At 47.3% G+C, this 13,654-nt stretch overlaps 6 protein-coding genes across 6 annotated transcripts; 2 read left to right on the top strand and 4 right to left on the bottom strand.

Annotated features, from left to right (window-relative positions):
- Positions 1-815: 815 nt before the first annotated feature.
- Positions 816-2,519, bottom strand: TRVA0_031S01838 (uncharacterized protein; the record flags this gene model as incomplete). The annotated part of the gene is made up of 1 exon (XM_076686015.1): positions 816-2,519. One exon carries the CDS (start codon positions 2,517-2,519, stop codon positions 816-818), a length of 1,704 nt encoding a protein of 567 aa, XP_076539830.1.
- A 1,383-nt stretch (positions 2,520-3,902) lies between these two features.
- On the bottom strand, positions 3,903-5,252 carry TRVA0_031S01816 (uncharacterized protein; the record flags this gene model as incomplete). The annotated part of the gene is made up of 1 exon (XM_076686014.1): positions 3,903-5,252. One exon carries the CDS (start codon positions 5,250-5,252, stop codon positions 3,903-3,905), a length of 1,350 nt encoding a protein of 449 aa, XP_076539829.1.
- A 367-nt stretch (positions 5,253-5,619) lies between these two features.
- TRVA0_031S01794 (Hsp20/alpha crystallin family protein) lies at positions 5,620-6,333 on the bottom strand (the record flags this gene model as incomplete). The annotated part of the gene is made up of 1 exon (XM_076686013.1): positions 5,620-6,333. The coding sequence occupies one exon, from the start codon at positions 6,331-6,333 to the stop codon at positions 5,620-5,622; it is 714 nt and encodes a 237-aa protein (XP_076539828.1).
- Positions 6,334-7,293: 960 nt separating this feature from the next.
- Positions 7,294-8,561, bottom strand: ISC1 (inositol phosphosphingolipid phospholipase; the record flags this gene model as incomplete). The annotated part of the gene is made up of 2 exons (XM_076686012.1): positions 7,294-8,470; positions 8,524-8,561. 2 exons carry the CDS (start codon positions 8,559-8,561, stop codon positions 7,294-7,296), a joined length of 1,215 nt encoding a protein of 404 aa, XP_076539827.1.
- Positions 8,562-9,599: 1,038 nt separating this feature from the next.
- On the top strand, positions 9,600-11,093 carry TRVA0_031S01750 (uncharacterized protein; the record flags this gene model as incomplete). The annotated part of the gene is made up of 2 exons (XM_076686011.1): positions 9,600-10,875; positions 10,963-11,093. 2 exons carry the CDS (start codon positions 9,600-9,602, stop codon positions 11,091-11,093), a joined length of 1,407 nt encoding a protein of 468 aa, XP_076539826.1.
- A 1,406-nt stretch (positions 11,094-12,499) lies between these two features.
- On the top strand, positions 12,500-13,569 carry CUP2 (Cup2p; the record flags this gene model as incomplete). The annotated part of the gene is made up of 2 exons (XM_076686010.1): positions 12,500-12,535; positions 12,628-13,569. 2 exons carry the CDS (start codon positions 12,500-12,502, stop codon positions 13,567-13,569), a joined length of 978 nt encoding a protein of 325 aa, XP_076539825.1.
- Positions 13,570-13,654: the final 85 nt, after the last annotated feature.

The raw sequence follows: 13,654 nt of genomic DNA, 5'->3' as shown, positions 1-13,654 counted from the left end.
GAACCTGTAACCTACCAATGGTTACGGTCGTGGTAGTAACTCCAGTATCTCCGGGTTCCTGGTCTGTCTCATCATGATAAGCTGAGACATGTGAAGTCGATACACATTGTCCCTTTGACTTCCAACAATAATTAATATCAATTGGACGTCAAAGGGACAATTTATACATCGACTTCACATGTTTCAGCATGTAATGGGACAGATCCGGGACCCGGAGATAATGCCAACGACATAAACTAATAATGACCGGTATACTATAGGTTACAGGTTCGGAACGAGCTCGAGGTAGAATTCCAGGAATCATCCTATCCAAACATTTCCAGTCAATCGATTTGCTCTCATAAAGAGTCACTATCCCCAGTCATTCTCTTTTCCTTTTTTCACCGTTTTATTCTGAGAACCTGTTGCAGTCTAAATTTACTAGTCTGATCCATACCCCCTACTGAGATACTCGGGCATCGTTATACGTACTGTCCTTGACTTACGTGTGTCATCACTCATACTCTTACTTATAATTGATATTCCTGTGTACCTGTTCGCCTGTCCAACACTTATGCTGCTGCTCTTGCTAACATTGTACTCAACGCCCCCAGGAGCCATAATAGAATCTATCGTATAGATCTATTTAGCACTACCCTGGTAGTACAGTGTTCATATATATATGCTGCGTAAATGTGTAGCTTATAAATGCATGCATTTATATAGATATTTAGCTATAGGTAGTTATATTTATGATTATATCTCCTGGTGGTGCAAATCACCTTGAATGAACCATTGAAGCGTTGCGCGGTCCAATTATAATGGCTAAAAGTTAGCTAGTTATAAGTTTTAGGTTTTTTGTAGCTGGAGTATCGAGGATCCACAATACTGCTTCGCTTCTTGAATTTAGTTTCATCGAAACTTTTCCACTTTTTGCTCAAAGGAGAGCTGCCAGTCGCATTGAGCTTGCCAATTCCTTGTGGGGGCTGTTCCACTCCTGAAACAGTGCCAAATAGGAAGCTCCTTAGCCTCCTCCCATGAGAATAGGCATTTCCATGCCTTTCCCGGTCGAAACAGATGGGTTGGTATGCAGATTCGACGTTCTCACTGTTCGGGTCTGGGAACAAGTGTGCCCAGGACACAACGCCACCATATGAAGTAAAAATATTCACAGGGGTACCTATAGAGAGACCATTTCGAATAAGGGTTGTATCATCGAAGTGACCCGACTGTGTGGCAAGCCTTTGCGCTACGGCAATTGCGTCTGGGAGACGCTTGTAGTCTTGGAACGCGTTGGGAATCTCGTTTTCAATTGCTTGCATTAGCGGCAATGGGAAGATGGTGGTTAGATGCTCCACAGTTCGATCAAAGATAGCCGGCGTCAGCCTGTGACTACCAAGGATAAAAGTATCCAAGGTGAGATCAAAAGATTGGAGGTATATATTAGCCAAATCAAGCAATCTTTCGCCTCCTGGATGACCCAAACGGTTGAGGATGTTTTTGGCATGATGTGGGTTCATATTGAATGTTTGGCTTAAGATGGCCTGATATAGATTGTGCCATCCGAGAGGACCGTCAGGAAAAGTCTTGATGGTGCTACGCGGGACCATCTTGGCGTGGACCCGCTTGTTTGGTTTATCATGTTCGGCTAAGAGCCAAGATATGTAAGCCACCTGGCATCGCCACTTAGCAGTATCGTTTCCATAGTCATGAGCTAACAAACGACGGATGTCTTCCAACCCTAGTTCATTTGGAACGAACTGCGATTTGTAGGTACGCAAGATCGTTGCCTCGTAATCTGACCTGACCTGGTAAATCAAGTTATTGAGTTCATCCTGAAAACAGCGCCTCAGTTCATTATCGTCGTCGCGCAACATTTTCACGAACTCGAGACAGTCTTGCTGTCTTCTTAGAACAGTCGCGAGTTTATCAGTGGAATATTCCAAGTAGCCGCCTAGTCTCTTGAAATAAGTAGAATACACTACTGGCAGCTTTCCAACGTAGCCAAATCGCTGAAGGAGCAGAACTAGGAGCAAAGCAAGACGTTCATCAGCCGAGGTATAGCAAGACGACTCGAACTTATGGAGATCATCATGTCGCTGATGTCCCAAGGGAAAGGTGGAGTTGTCGGGCCTGCCCAGAAGAAAATTGGTTGAAGACTCTGTGAGAAGCTGGGTAAGGAATGGCGTCACAAACGGCCGATTGTCTTCCTCAATCGCATCGACTGCCTGACAAACCACAGGCCAAACACCGTTGAATCGTTTCTGTTCGGCTGGAGTCGATTCTCCATAAAAGTAGCCCTTAAAGCCCGGGAGCAATTTACCGGTCCGTTCAACGGTGGCCAAGCTCTCACGAAACGATTTGTTGTAGTTTTTTTTGCTCTCTTCGCGCTCTACAAAAGGTGTTGGTGAGGGAGGCGAGGGAGCCCGGTTTAGGGGTCTCCTTCGTTCAGAATAAGTGCTGTTAATTGTGTATGGACGCATATGGCAGATATTCGGTAGATGATATCGGTCTTGTAGTCCGTTTAGTTCAAGAGGCATTTGCAATTTATAATTTTTTGGATAACGCCAGTTAAGATTATGAGGATTTTTTGTTTACTTTCATGCATTGTAAAATGACTAGTCGTTTTCTAAGTGCTTTTTGGCGCTGCATGGGCGAAAAGGGGTTACGAATGAACATGAATTAAGATTTTGATACTTTTCCAGTACCGGTAGCACAAGAGCTGCGGATTTCCTAACCAAGTCGGCAATATGGGGGAACCACTAGACTTCAGCAAGCTGAATGGGCAAAAAAACCAAATCGCGCCTTCTTAATATGTGGGAGTTGTATCATAAAAAGGCCATTGCATCATTATGACATGCATGCGAGTGGAAGCCGAGATGAGGATGCTTAGGTTTTGAGGATTCAAAAAAAAAAATTGTGCTCAATGGATTTCAACGGGTATTCGGTATTCGGATGATATTCGATTTTTCATTTCCCCCTGATAGTTTAAGGTCGGCGCGTCATTGCCGTTGGTAATTTTCTTTATTTTCCATATCGGAGCTACGGGGAAATGAGGGCTGGCCACCAAGTCTCCGTACGATCGATGTGAGTTGATTCGACCTGGCAAGGAGATTGAAAAAAAATGAAGGATCACTGTATTTTTCGGTTTTCAGTATCTCTTATCGTTGTTATATGATATTTGCCAAGCAATGTTGAGAGCATTGGAGGAGTGGAAGCGTTCACCAATTGCCGGTGTTACAACGACCATCCTGCTTAGACCAGATGGTTTGCAAACAGGATTTCTAACTAGGCGTACCGTGTACGGCACTAAATAACAATACCTAGAGCATTGATACTCGACTGATATTGCCTAGGTGTAGAGAATCCATGTAGTTGACTAGGGGAAAGCTCCAAATACAATACCGTACGTACATTAGCTTTGCATATCCTAAATCTTATCCTCTGCATACAATTCAATTAGCTGTTGTTAGCCCATTATTTCGTATCAAGCGCATGGGTAGTGACTGCACATCCACTTTGCAAGTTCATCGGCGAACTGAGGGAGGATCGCTATTGTTCCGGAGATGCGAATTGACGCCGGAATCTCTCTTTAATACCTGGTAGGCGGGCGCTAGTAAACTCAGGACATAGTTTATAGGTGTCCTGGATGTAATCTTCAGCATGCTTCAAAGAAGAGGACACTAATTTTCGGTACTTCGGCGCTATGTTCTTCAGATCAGGTGGATTGCTGATATCTAAGTAGCGGACTGTGACATAAACATTGGAAGTCGAGGGTTTCCCAAGTAGCCTTTGGAAGAAGTAAAGATCCTCAGGATGCAGCACCTGGTTAGCGGCCAAGTGCAATGTAACGACTGGTGGAAGATATTTGGAGAACAGCAAATCCCTAGTATGTCTTAGATCCACAGCCTCATGCCGCAAACCTAGGCTCTGTGATGGCTTTGCGAGTTCCAACAATTGGATAAACTACGTCCGACTCTGAGATTGCCAAATTCAAGCGCTTTTAGTTTTGGATAAGGCGATTGGCGGTGGCCATTAATGTCACGTACCCTTCCATTGCAGACACTCAAAAGCTCCAATTCTGGAAACAGAAAAGTATCTGGTGAGAATACCATTTGTCGGACGAATAGCGATTTGAGGTGATTGCCGGATATCGTTAAACCCATGTGGTATAATAATGCAACAATCGTGAGATGGTTTACAGAGTCTGGCAGCTTTAACCTTCCCACCATAAAAAATACTTCGAGAAAGACGCGGCACAATGATTTGTGAAATGTCACAAGCTGTTGGATTTGTACAATATTATGGCCCTCTCTGATCCTCAGTGAAACAAGATTTGCCGTGAGATTACTGACGGGGCCCATTCTATCAGCATTTGACATAATGCTCAGTTGCGTGACATCTCGGGGAAACTTATTCAACACTTGAACCACTTCGAGCGTAAACGTACCTTGCACGTCGATAATCAATTGCCGAGGGGGCTTTTCCAAGAACATGTTTAATACTCTAATCAGTTCTCTGATATTTTCTCGATTTAGACAAGTCAATAAGCTCGTGATTTCCACCCTTTGTAATCTAGAATTCTTTGCAATCTCGCTAATTATTTTGTTGAAGCACTTCTTTTTGCCAATGCTGGAGACCTGACCGATATTGAACTTGACATGGTTGATACAATAGTAGTACCGCCTGATTATATCGAACCCTTCATGGACATTCCGAAGTCGGATTTCGTTCGAATAGTGACAGGGCCTAGCATACCCATGATAAGGAGCTGCCAATGCCTCAGCAATTGCATTGACGCCAACATCCCTATTTTCCCACCACGTGGACAACGCCCGAATAATTCCGTTACTGGATTTCGTGAAAACAGTACCCCCGTGAGCTTTAATAAGCCTGTTTGCACATCTAATGTGATGAATCACACTGTATTGGTCCACAATTTTTGCCTTAGCTTGAGTCTCTATCTTCTCCAGAAATAATTGGACAGTGGGACATTTGTCGCAACCCACTAATCGTACAGAGCTATCGGCTCTTTTAACCGCATCCAAGAGACTGAATTTACTACCGGTATTACCGGCGGTGCGTTTTCGTGCTCTGCAAGGGTAACTAGTGTGGCAAGTTAGGGATACCTTAGTCCAAGTCAGGCTGTCCGCAAGAACAGCCAACGTTTTACAGACTGGCCGGACTCTCCATATGTGACTGTCAATATTGTAGTCATATTCCCTGAGGTATTCCAGAACTATCAACCATACTTCACTGGGTAGACTTGCCATGGTGAGTTTACGGTGTGACAGTTGATGCGCTGTCCAGCAACAACAACGTATATAAGCTGGGCAACATTAGAGTTAAACATACTCCCCGGTACAGAGGATATTATTTACCATGAAAGGTTCTGATAATTGAATCAAGTCCTGAACGGGGAGTTATTAACTGCCAAAATATCGTATTAAATATTACCGGTACTAGGCACCGGTATAACAATGGTCTCAAGTGTGATTGAACTACAGCAATATTATTTAAGGTCATAGCATTCGCAATTCGCACCAATTACGGCCCAATGGGTTAAGGGTCGGGATGAGTTTTGGGTAAATCAAAACGATGCATGTGTTCTTCGAGGCATCCTGGCAAAGACTCGGTCATCTACTCTTTGGAGGATTCGACACCAACCCATGCATCCTCCTCAGAGCTCTTCTCGGTTGGGGTCTCAACGGTTGGATTCTCGGGAACGTTCTCGGGAGACTCTTCCTTGGAGGAAGCCTCAACCTCCTCAACATCTATTGGCTCTGGAGAATCAGGCTCAACAGTCACACTGACCCGCTTAATCTCCGGCTCTACCGGCGGAATCTTTGGAACGGTGATCTTCAACACGCCATTCATAAGCTTGGCTTTAAGGTTCTCCTCGTCGACGTCGACGTTCTTCGGGAAGGTGATAATTCGCTCAAAGTCGCCTACGCTTCTCTCGCCTATCTTGAGGTTTGCCGATCGATATGCCTCATCCTCATCAACCCTGAGTGATTTGGAGGTGGATCCAGAGAGAGTAAGCTTTCTCTCCTTGATGTCAAAGTCGACATTAATGCTCGACTCGGATGCTCCAGACAGAGATGCGACAACAACGTACTCCTTTTCGGAATCGTAAACATCTACTGGTGGGGCAACGACCGATCCGGATGGGTTGTTGGAAACTAGAGGGGATACTCTAAGCCGGTTCTCGTCTCGCTTGGAGCAATTATCACGACAATTGTCACGGCAGTTGCCGCCACGGCATCGCCTTCGCGATCTGGATGGAGAGGTGGATTCCTCAATCAAGTTGAAGAGATCGAAAACTGGGTTATAACCGTAAACGTAGGTAGTCATTTCTAAGTGTATTCAATATCGATGTGTGATGAAAGAAGTGATAATTCTACTTGGAGGGATACTTGAGGTCAATTTATATTAATCTCGCCAGTGGCGAAGAACTATTTGGAATCTCTACTTAGAAGTCGCTTTATAATCGCCACTAGATCAGAACAAAGCCGAATTTTCACCCTTGGAACATTGTCGAATATCTCAGAACCAAGAACTGGTCATACAGCCATCATTCTAATTTGTAATATTGTGGCGAGGTATATGGTAGTTCCCATTTGGTACAGTGTGGAGTGAGTGAGTCTTCGGTGAATGTTCTAGAAGGTTCAGCCGCACCGCGCCGCACGCTGTACGACCTGCATACGACTGCAGAAATACCCCTGGAACAATGCAAAACATAATTTGAAGATTATGGAGTACGAGATCTTTCGATTAAGCACGGATCTCTATTGAAGTATCATTCCAAGGCCGAGTTCGTCATGGTTACGCACTTTGTATCAAACTCACGTGAGCTGATTTAGCAAAGCTTTCCACGGAGTGGGACTTCAGTCTCCACCCCATATTTGTCATACTCTCCCCCTATCTGACCATACTGGCATAGGCTAGACGATACTAGAAGCCATGGTTCTTAGTCAAGACCTCCTGAATCCTACGAGACGAAGCGAGAAGACCGCGAACAAGAAGAAGCGGCTTGTTCAGGGCCCGAATTCGTACTTCATCGACGTCAAGTGCTCTGTGTGCACCAAGATTTCGACAATATTCTCAAACGCCAGTACCGTCATCGACTGTTCCTCCTGTGGCAATCTCATAGCTTCTCCTACCGGTGGCAAAGTCAAGCTTCGAGAAGGCACGTCGTTTAGAATCAAACAGTAGACTACTAGGTAGTTTGGTCAACGGTTTGAAAAAGTTATGAACGTTTGTTAGTAGCATTAAGATATTAAACATTATAGCAAAGAAAAGAAGTAAAAAGAATTAAAGAAAAGATCGGGAAAGAGAGACTTCGCTCTCGAATTCTAGTAATGCACGGAGCTCGTTTCGGCCAAACAAGAAGCCAATGATCCCGTCAATGAGCCCCGTAACGGCAATTAGTATTGTGGCAAACACGAGAATGAACCCAACGTAGCCCCTGTTGTCACTTGCGCCCCAAAAGACGCCAATGCAAATGCCTACAAGCGCGGCAATAGAAATCCAGAAGTGCACTAACCGCCAGTGCTTCTGGCTAACCGCAGTGGGCCTATACTCGCTTATAAGAGTCAGAATGTCCGTATAGAGCTGTCGCAGCGGCTCTGGTTTTGCTGTTTCTGAAATAACTTGTTTAGGCCGCAGCTGGAACCGCGACTCGAGGGCAAAGTGGTCAGAGAAGGACCCTACACCGGGGATCTTCTCCATGCAAGAGACGCGCGAGTCCAGCACCTCGCCGCGCGTCCGGTCGTAGAAAATGTAATCAAGGCGCTTAGCCTCTCTAATATCGCGCTTTTCTCGCCACGTATTAAGCTGAGAATCGCAAGTGACGCCGGCCAGCTTGACTTGGTCAATCAGTGACAGCGTTTCTACGGCCGCCGTGCAAACACCATGTTTATCAAGCCAGCTATCGGAAAGTTCGCCAACAGACTGGAACAGGCGGTATGTCAGGCTGTCGGGGACAGAATTGAGATCGCCCATCGCCAACACAAAGTGGCCACTGGCAATGGCCCGCTGAGCTATACGCGCCATATCCCACGCCTGGGCCGTTCTGTGACAATTATAGGAAGCATCTCCCGGGCCGTAGGGGGCGTGGAGATGCGCATTGAGTACCTCAATCTTGTTGCCCGATGGGTGGACAATGACGGCCGAAGCGACCGCCTTGCCAACGTACCAATCGCCACGGAAGAACGCGCTGGGTCTGCCATTGATAGGGAATCTATGAAGAGATGCAGACACGATTGGCCAGCGGCTGAATACGGCCAGTCCGGGGCCAGATAGGATGCCGCTGTAGTAGAATTTGGAGTAGGGCAGGTGTTTCTTGACATTGCTCTGCAGGAAGTAGTAATCTTCCTCAACCCATATCTCCTGGAGGGCGATAATGTCATAATCGACACCGTGAGCCCCCAAATGATGGGCGATGGCCCTTAATCGCTTTTCACGATGCTTGGACACATGTTTCAACCCCCTGAAAGTATCGCAGGTTAGTAATTATTTCCCTTCACAAAGCGCGGAACTTACCAGCAGTTGAAGCTCAGTACGTTGAAGGTAGTCTCCATGAGCGAGGGATTTATGCAAAAAATTAGGTCCCGGGGTATCTATCAGGGTATCAGGTAGCAATTATAAAGCCAAATATTGTTTATTCAAACGGGCTATACATTCAAATTTTTGGTATATATAAAATCGAAGTTCTGGAAAAGGGTGGAAAGGGGTGGAGGAACTCCCAACGCTTGCGCTCGCAGGCACGGGACCCCGGCCGGCTGGTCCGGATGAGCCGCGCTCGGAGCGTACCGGCTTAGTAATCTGGGTCCTTCCGTGTCGGAAAAACTTTTCCGGGAAAACTCAATCCCATGCTACGCCATTAATACACTTTACCTCGGCGTGAATACACCATTCTGTAAGTCTGCTCGCCTATTACTACTACTGTAACCGGTCGTAATCGATGATTATTGCTTTGCTCTTTCGTGGTGGCAGGCAGGTGTACTCACCGAATAGAGCAGCGTGCGGCTGAGCAGGCACGGCTGAAACATGCGTCTTTCCATGCATGGATCGGAACAAAGAAGGACGATTAGGGTAAGCGACCCCCGGAGGCAGTCAACCTACGTGAGAATGCGACAAAGAAGCCGACCCGACTCGAATGCTTTCCACAGTTGGCAGATTCCAGGGTCGATTCAGCATAGAGCATCAGGGGGTTTCAAACTCAGGCCACAATTGCAGTGAGTGACCGAAAGAGTTATTTTCGCCCTCCATTATTAGTAATTAATTTTTAAGCTGTATTGGTGTGTCCTTTGATCGAATGCATCGATAACTGAAGACGGTCTAAGCGCGGTTAGAAGCTCTTTTGATGTGCCTTTTCGTCTTCTATCAGGTTTCTTTTTCGTAGCACTCGAAGCTTCTTCATATTAGGGTTTCGTACCAGGCGATACTCCCCCCAAAGACTAAAAGTCATTTCGTAAGGCATCCAGAAAAATATGGAACCCCTAACAAATGGTAAAGAGATGACTATGGAACCCCTAGCAAATGGTAAAGAGGTCAATATGGAACCCCTAGCAAATGGTAAAGAGATCAATATGGAACCCTTGGTAAATTTTAAAGAGATGGACATGGAAACCCTAGTAAGTGGTATGGAAACCCTGATAAGTGGTAAAGGACTGGATACCCTGCCGTATGAAATCCTGTATACCATCTTCGGATACGTCCAAGGCACCGATTTGGCGCGATTGGGCACTACCTGTCGCCGATTCGAGGCGATTGTGTTTGACCAAGAGGGAGGCGTGCTTTGGAAAGATGCATGCCAGGGCGAATTGGGTATCAAGTGCTGCGAGCCCTACGCCAATTACTACGATCTGTATGCCCAATTGCACGCCCACGCATGGCTTTCCAATGGATCTGTGTGGTTTAGTGATAAGCCGCAGTTTGGCAGCGTCGTCGGGTGCGAGTACAATCCAGAGAACGGGTGTCTCGAGCTCTGCGAGGTGACGGTTCAGCGCGACGAACCATTGCTTCTGCGAAACGAAGCTGCCGCTGGCGAGATTCTCACCGAGGTTGATTTGCGACCCGTCTCTGTCGTCCCCTTGCGCGCCAATTGCCGAGCGAGCCCGTCCAAGATGTTTTCACTCTGCGGCCATACCAGATACTCACGTCCTGAGTCAATGTGCCAGGCAGACACGCAAGGCGTGCTCTTCACAAGGCTGGAACGAGCTTTTCCGCTCAACCATCCGCAGGTGCCACGATATGTCGCAGCGTGGCCGCCATGCACGGTACCTACTAAACAGCGGGTGAGACTCGGAGGGTATACCAAGAAGCACGCATCCAAGTGCGTCTCATATGCAGATTCAGGGACCACCACTACTACTACTAGTCCTGGAATTGGTGGTGGTGGTGGTAGCAATTGTGGTAATGGTAGTGTTACAGCCGCTCCCCCGCCAGCTCAAGCTCACAATACGGTTAGTGATACTGCCAGCCCGAGTCCGAGCCATTTTAAGCTGCGGAGATGGCTGTCGTTCAACCGGTACTCGACTCTCGGTGAGACTGTTGAGACCTTTGCCCAGCTGCCCAATGAACTGGCGACACCGATCCCTGAAAAGCCCTGGCAGGGTGTCTGGGTGGCTGATTTTGGGCTGCAAGGGCTCCAGATGCTACTGCTACATCAACCGTCGGCTGAGCGACTAGAAGCTATCAAGCTGACAGGCGATGTTAACATTCCTCGCGGTGAGCTGGCTTTTGTCGTCGACGATCTGACGAATGTCAAGCAGCCCGACGAGACATGGAGGACCATTAGTGCCAATTGGTGGTGGGTAACCGAGGAAGAGAGGCAGCTGGAGTCAATGGTAGACTCGCGGACTCAATATTCTGATACAAACTACAGCAGCAGTAAGTCTTGCCATTTTTATTTTTTGTCGTTTTGTTTTATCTCTTGCGTTTTAATTGTGTGCTAACCAAACGATATATTTTGTATAGGTTGGTTTGATGAAACTCAGCTGATCCTGATGCCAGGGCATAATTCTTTAGCTCACTATGAAAAGCGACTGCAGGTTGTGACGTTTCTCAAGCGAATCGACAATCGAAAAGGTTCTGTTGCATTTACTTGAGCCATCCCCCTTTCACCGGAGAGTGAGAGATAATATAACCGCACCCACCAAAAGTGATCAGTTAGACTTTGGTGGATTAGCTAGATGGATAATCCAATTGAAATATCGGTACTACCGTGTCATGCAAAGAAGCACTCTCATGTGTGGAGATAATTGACATTGAGTATCAGCATGCATACAGTACAGACACACAGGTGTAATTTTTGCAAGACAATATCTAGCCAGAGAGAAGGAAGGGTACCTACACCCACATACATCAAGTACCCAAACTCACAGCAAACTCATAGCTCGCCGTTGCTGCCCCTGTCAGACACTCCACCTGGTATCCTCCAAACCAGCCACTTTTTCACGCTTGTCCAAACTTCTATACCGACCTTGTGCTAGGAAAACTCAGTGTAGGTATTCCAAAGTACCCGTTTAAACTTGACTCCCTAATTAATCGCCTGGCTTGGTGTGAAACTGCCCACTTCAGAATATCGGTACTACATTGTATCAATCTGTGTTGGGAATAGAGTTATCATTCCTTGAAACCACAAATCATAAAAATGAATACCTCACAATGCGGTTAGGCCCTTTACAGTTTTTTTTGTTCGCCAAGACTTCTTCTTTCAATCACGATACTTTATCATACGGTGAGATCTCCGGATCTCAAAATCTTATGCACGGCAAGTACCTGTCCCGTGCGGCGCAGCATGGCCATCGCCGATCTAGCGCTATGTTACGTCACGTATCCATACGGCGCCTTAACCAGCCGTGCCGCGGGGGCGAGCGCCTACTACCCTACCGAGGCCTTTTCGCCCTAAGCGAGCGTACGGCTTTTGAATTCCCTATTTTGGGCATCATTTCAACGTGAGACACGCCACTACACCTGTCTTGCCTCGCCGCCCAGGCCCGTCCGTTTCTTCTTTCGACCTGCCCCTGCTCTCCCCGGGCATGTACGTATGAGGTTTGACTCAAGCACCCGACTCTTCCTACTCTCAACTCAAGTGGACCGATTTTGATGGCAAATATTACATATATATATCGACAAGGTTTTTCCCACCTCCTTTCTCTTGGCTTTCCTCTTCAGAATTTTTCTTCAGCAGCTCTGTTGACGTTCCTTCCTTTTATATTTTTTGCTTTTACTACTCCCCCCCAGCTTTGTCTTCCACGTAAGCTTGTAGCGGATCTAGACCCTTTTTGGCTGCCCGCTCCGCCCTGAAACAAACACAGATCGACGATTTTCTCGTTGAGCCGCACGCCGCCTCTGTTGAGCCTCATTACCTAACCGTTTGGTGTGCAGCTTAGTAATATCACCATCCCTTCCCCACCCCCCTCAACTCTTCGGCGACCACGCTAGACCTCCTTTTACTCTCTTTCGTGTCTGCCCCAGATCCGTCGTAAACGACCCAAGAAACTCCACGAAAATGGTGTTTATTGACGGAGTGAAGTACGCCTGTGAGGTAAGTCCCTTTTTCCGTGCACCCCCAATCCGTTTGTGGTTAATAGGGGCTCTTTTTGGTATTAATGCTAACGAAACATGGGGTATTTATAGCGCTGCATCCGTGGGCACAGAGTTACTGCCTGCCAACATATTGATCAGCCGCTGACGATGATTAAGCGAAAGGGTCGTCCCTCGACCCAGTGTCAGCACTGTCGCGAGCATAGAAAGCTCAAGAACCTCCATACCAAGTGTAAATGTGGCATCAGAAGTGGACCCCACAGTAGAGGATGCCCGTGTCACTTTAACCCGGAGCTGTGCACCTGTTCCAACAAGAAGAAGACTGTGGGCTCTCCAACCAAGACGGCCCGGGCCTCGCCCGTGAAGGGCTCCAGCGCGCGAAGGACGGCTTCGAACCCGCCTTCGGCGACTCCTTCGCGCATTCACACGCCAGGGCTCAGCCCAATGGCGGACGTGGGGCTCATGACGCGGTCGGCTTCGACTAATAATCTTATGCAGTTTGCCGACTTTGACGCTCCGTCTTCGAACAGCACTTCTCCTATCCCCCAGCTGCCTCAGGGCGAGCCGGCGACCCAGGTCCAGGACCTCCAGGACCCGTGGCGCTTCCCGTATAGACCTACTACTACTACCTCTGGGTATACAGTTCCCCTCCAGCCGCCAAGCATGGTGTTTGCCGACGTTGCGTACGAGCAGCCGGCCGATGACGCGGGGCAAGTGCTGAGCAGCCAGCCTCCATTGCATAGAAGCGACGACAGCATCTCGAGCATTAGTACTGTGCACACGCTTCCCAACTCCGCTGTGTACCCAGTGGCTTATGACCATACGAAACCATTTGCATACTTTGACGAAATGACCGCAGTTGACCCGCTGCACAATATGAATGGTGCCGCAGTGCCCGTGATGACGACGACGGACTTTGTGGACCTGCTCGAGGGCGATTCTAATAATAATAACTCCTTTAATACCTGTGCCCAGGCGAAGCTGAATGATGATCTGTGGTACTCGAGTCTGCTCCAGGGCTCCCAATATGTTTGATCTTTTTTCCTGTTTCTTTAAATATAAACGTATAGACGTTATCCATGATACATGATACAACCAGCATTCGCTAGTAGATTATTGG

Source organism: Trichomonascus vanleenenianus (genome assembly GCF_965637985.1).
Source record: "Trichomonascus vanleenenianus strain CLIB 3782 genome assembly, contig: TRVA0_031S, whole genome shotgun sequence".
NCBI lineage: Eukaryota > Fungi > Ascomycota > Dipodascomycetes > Dipodascales > Trichomonascaceae > Blastobotrys > Blastobotrys vanleenenianus.
This window is presented reverse-complemented; position numbering and strand designations above follow the sequence as displayed.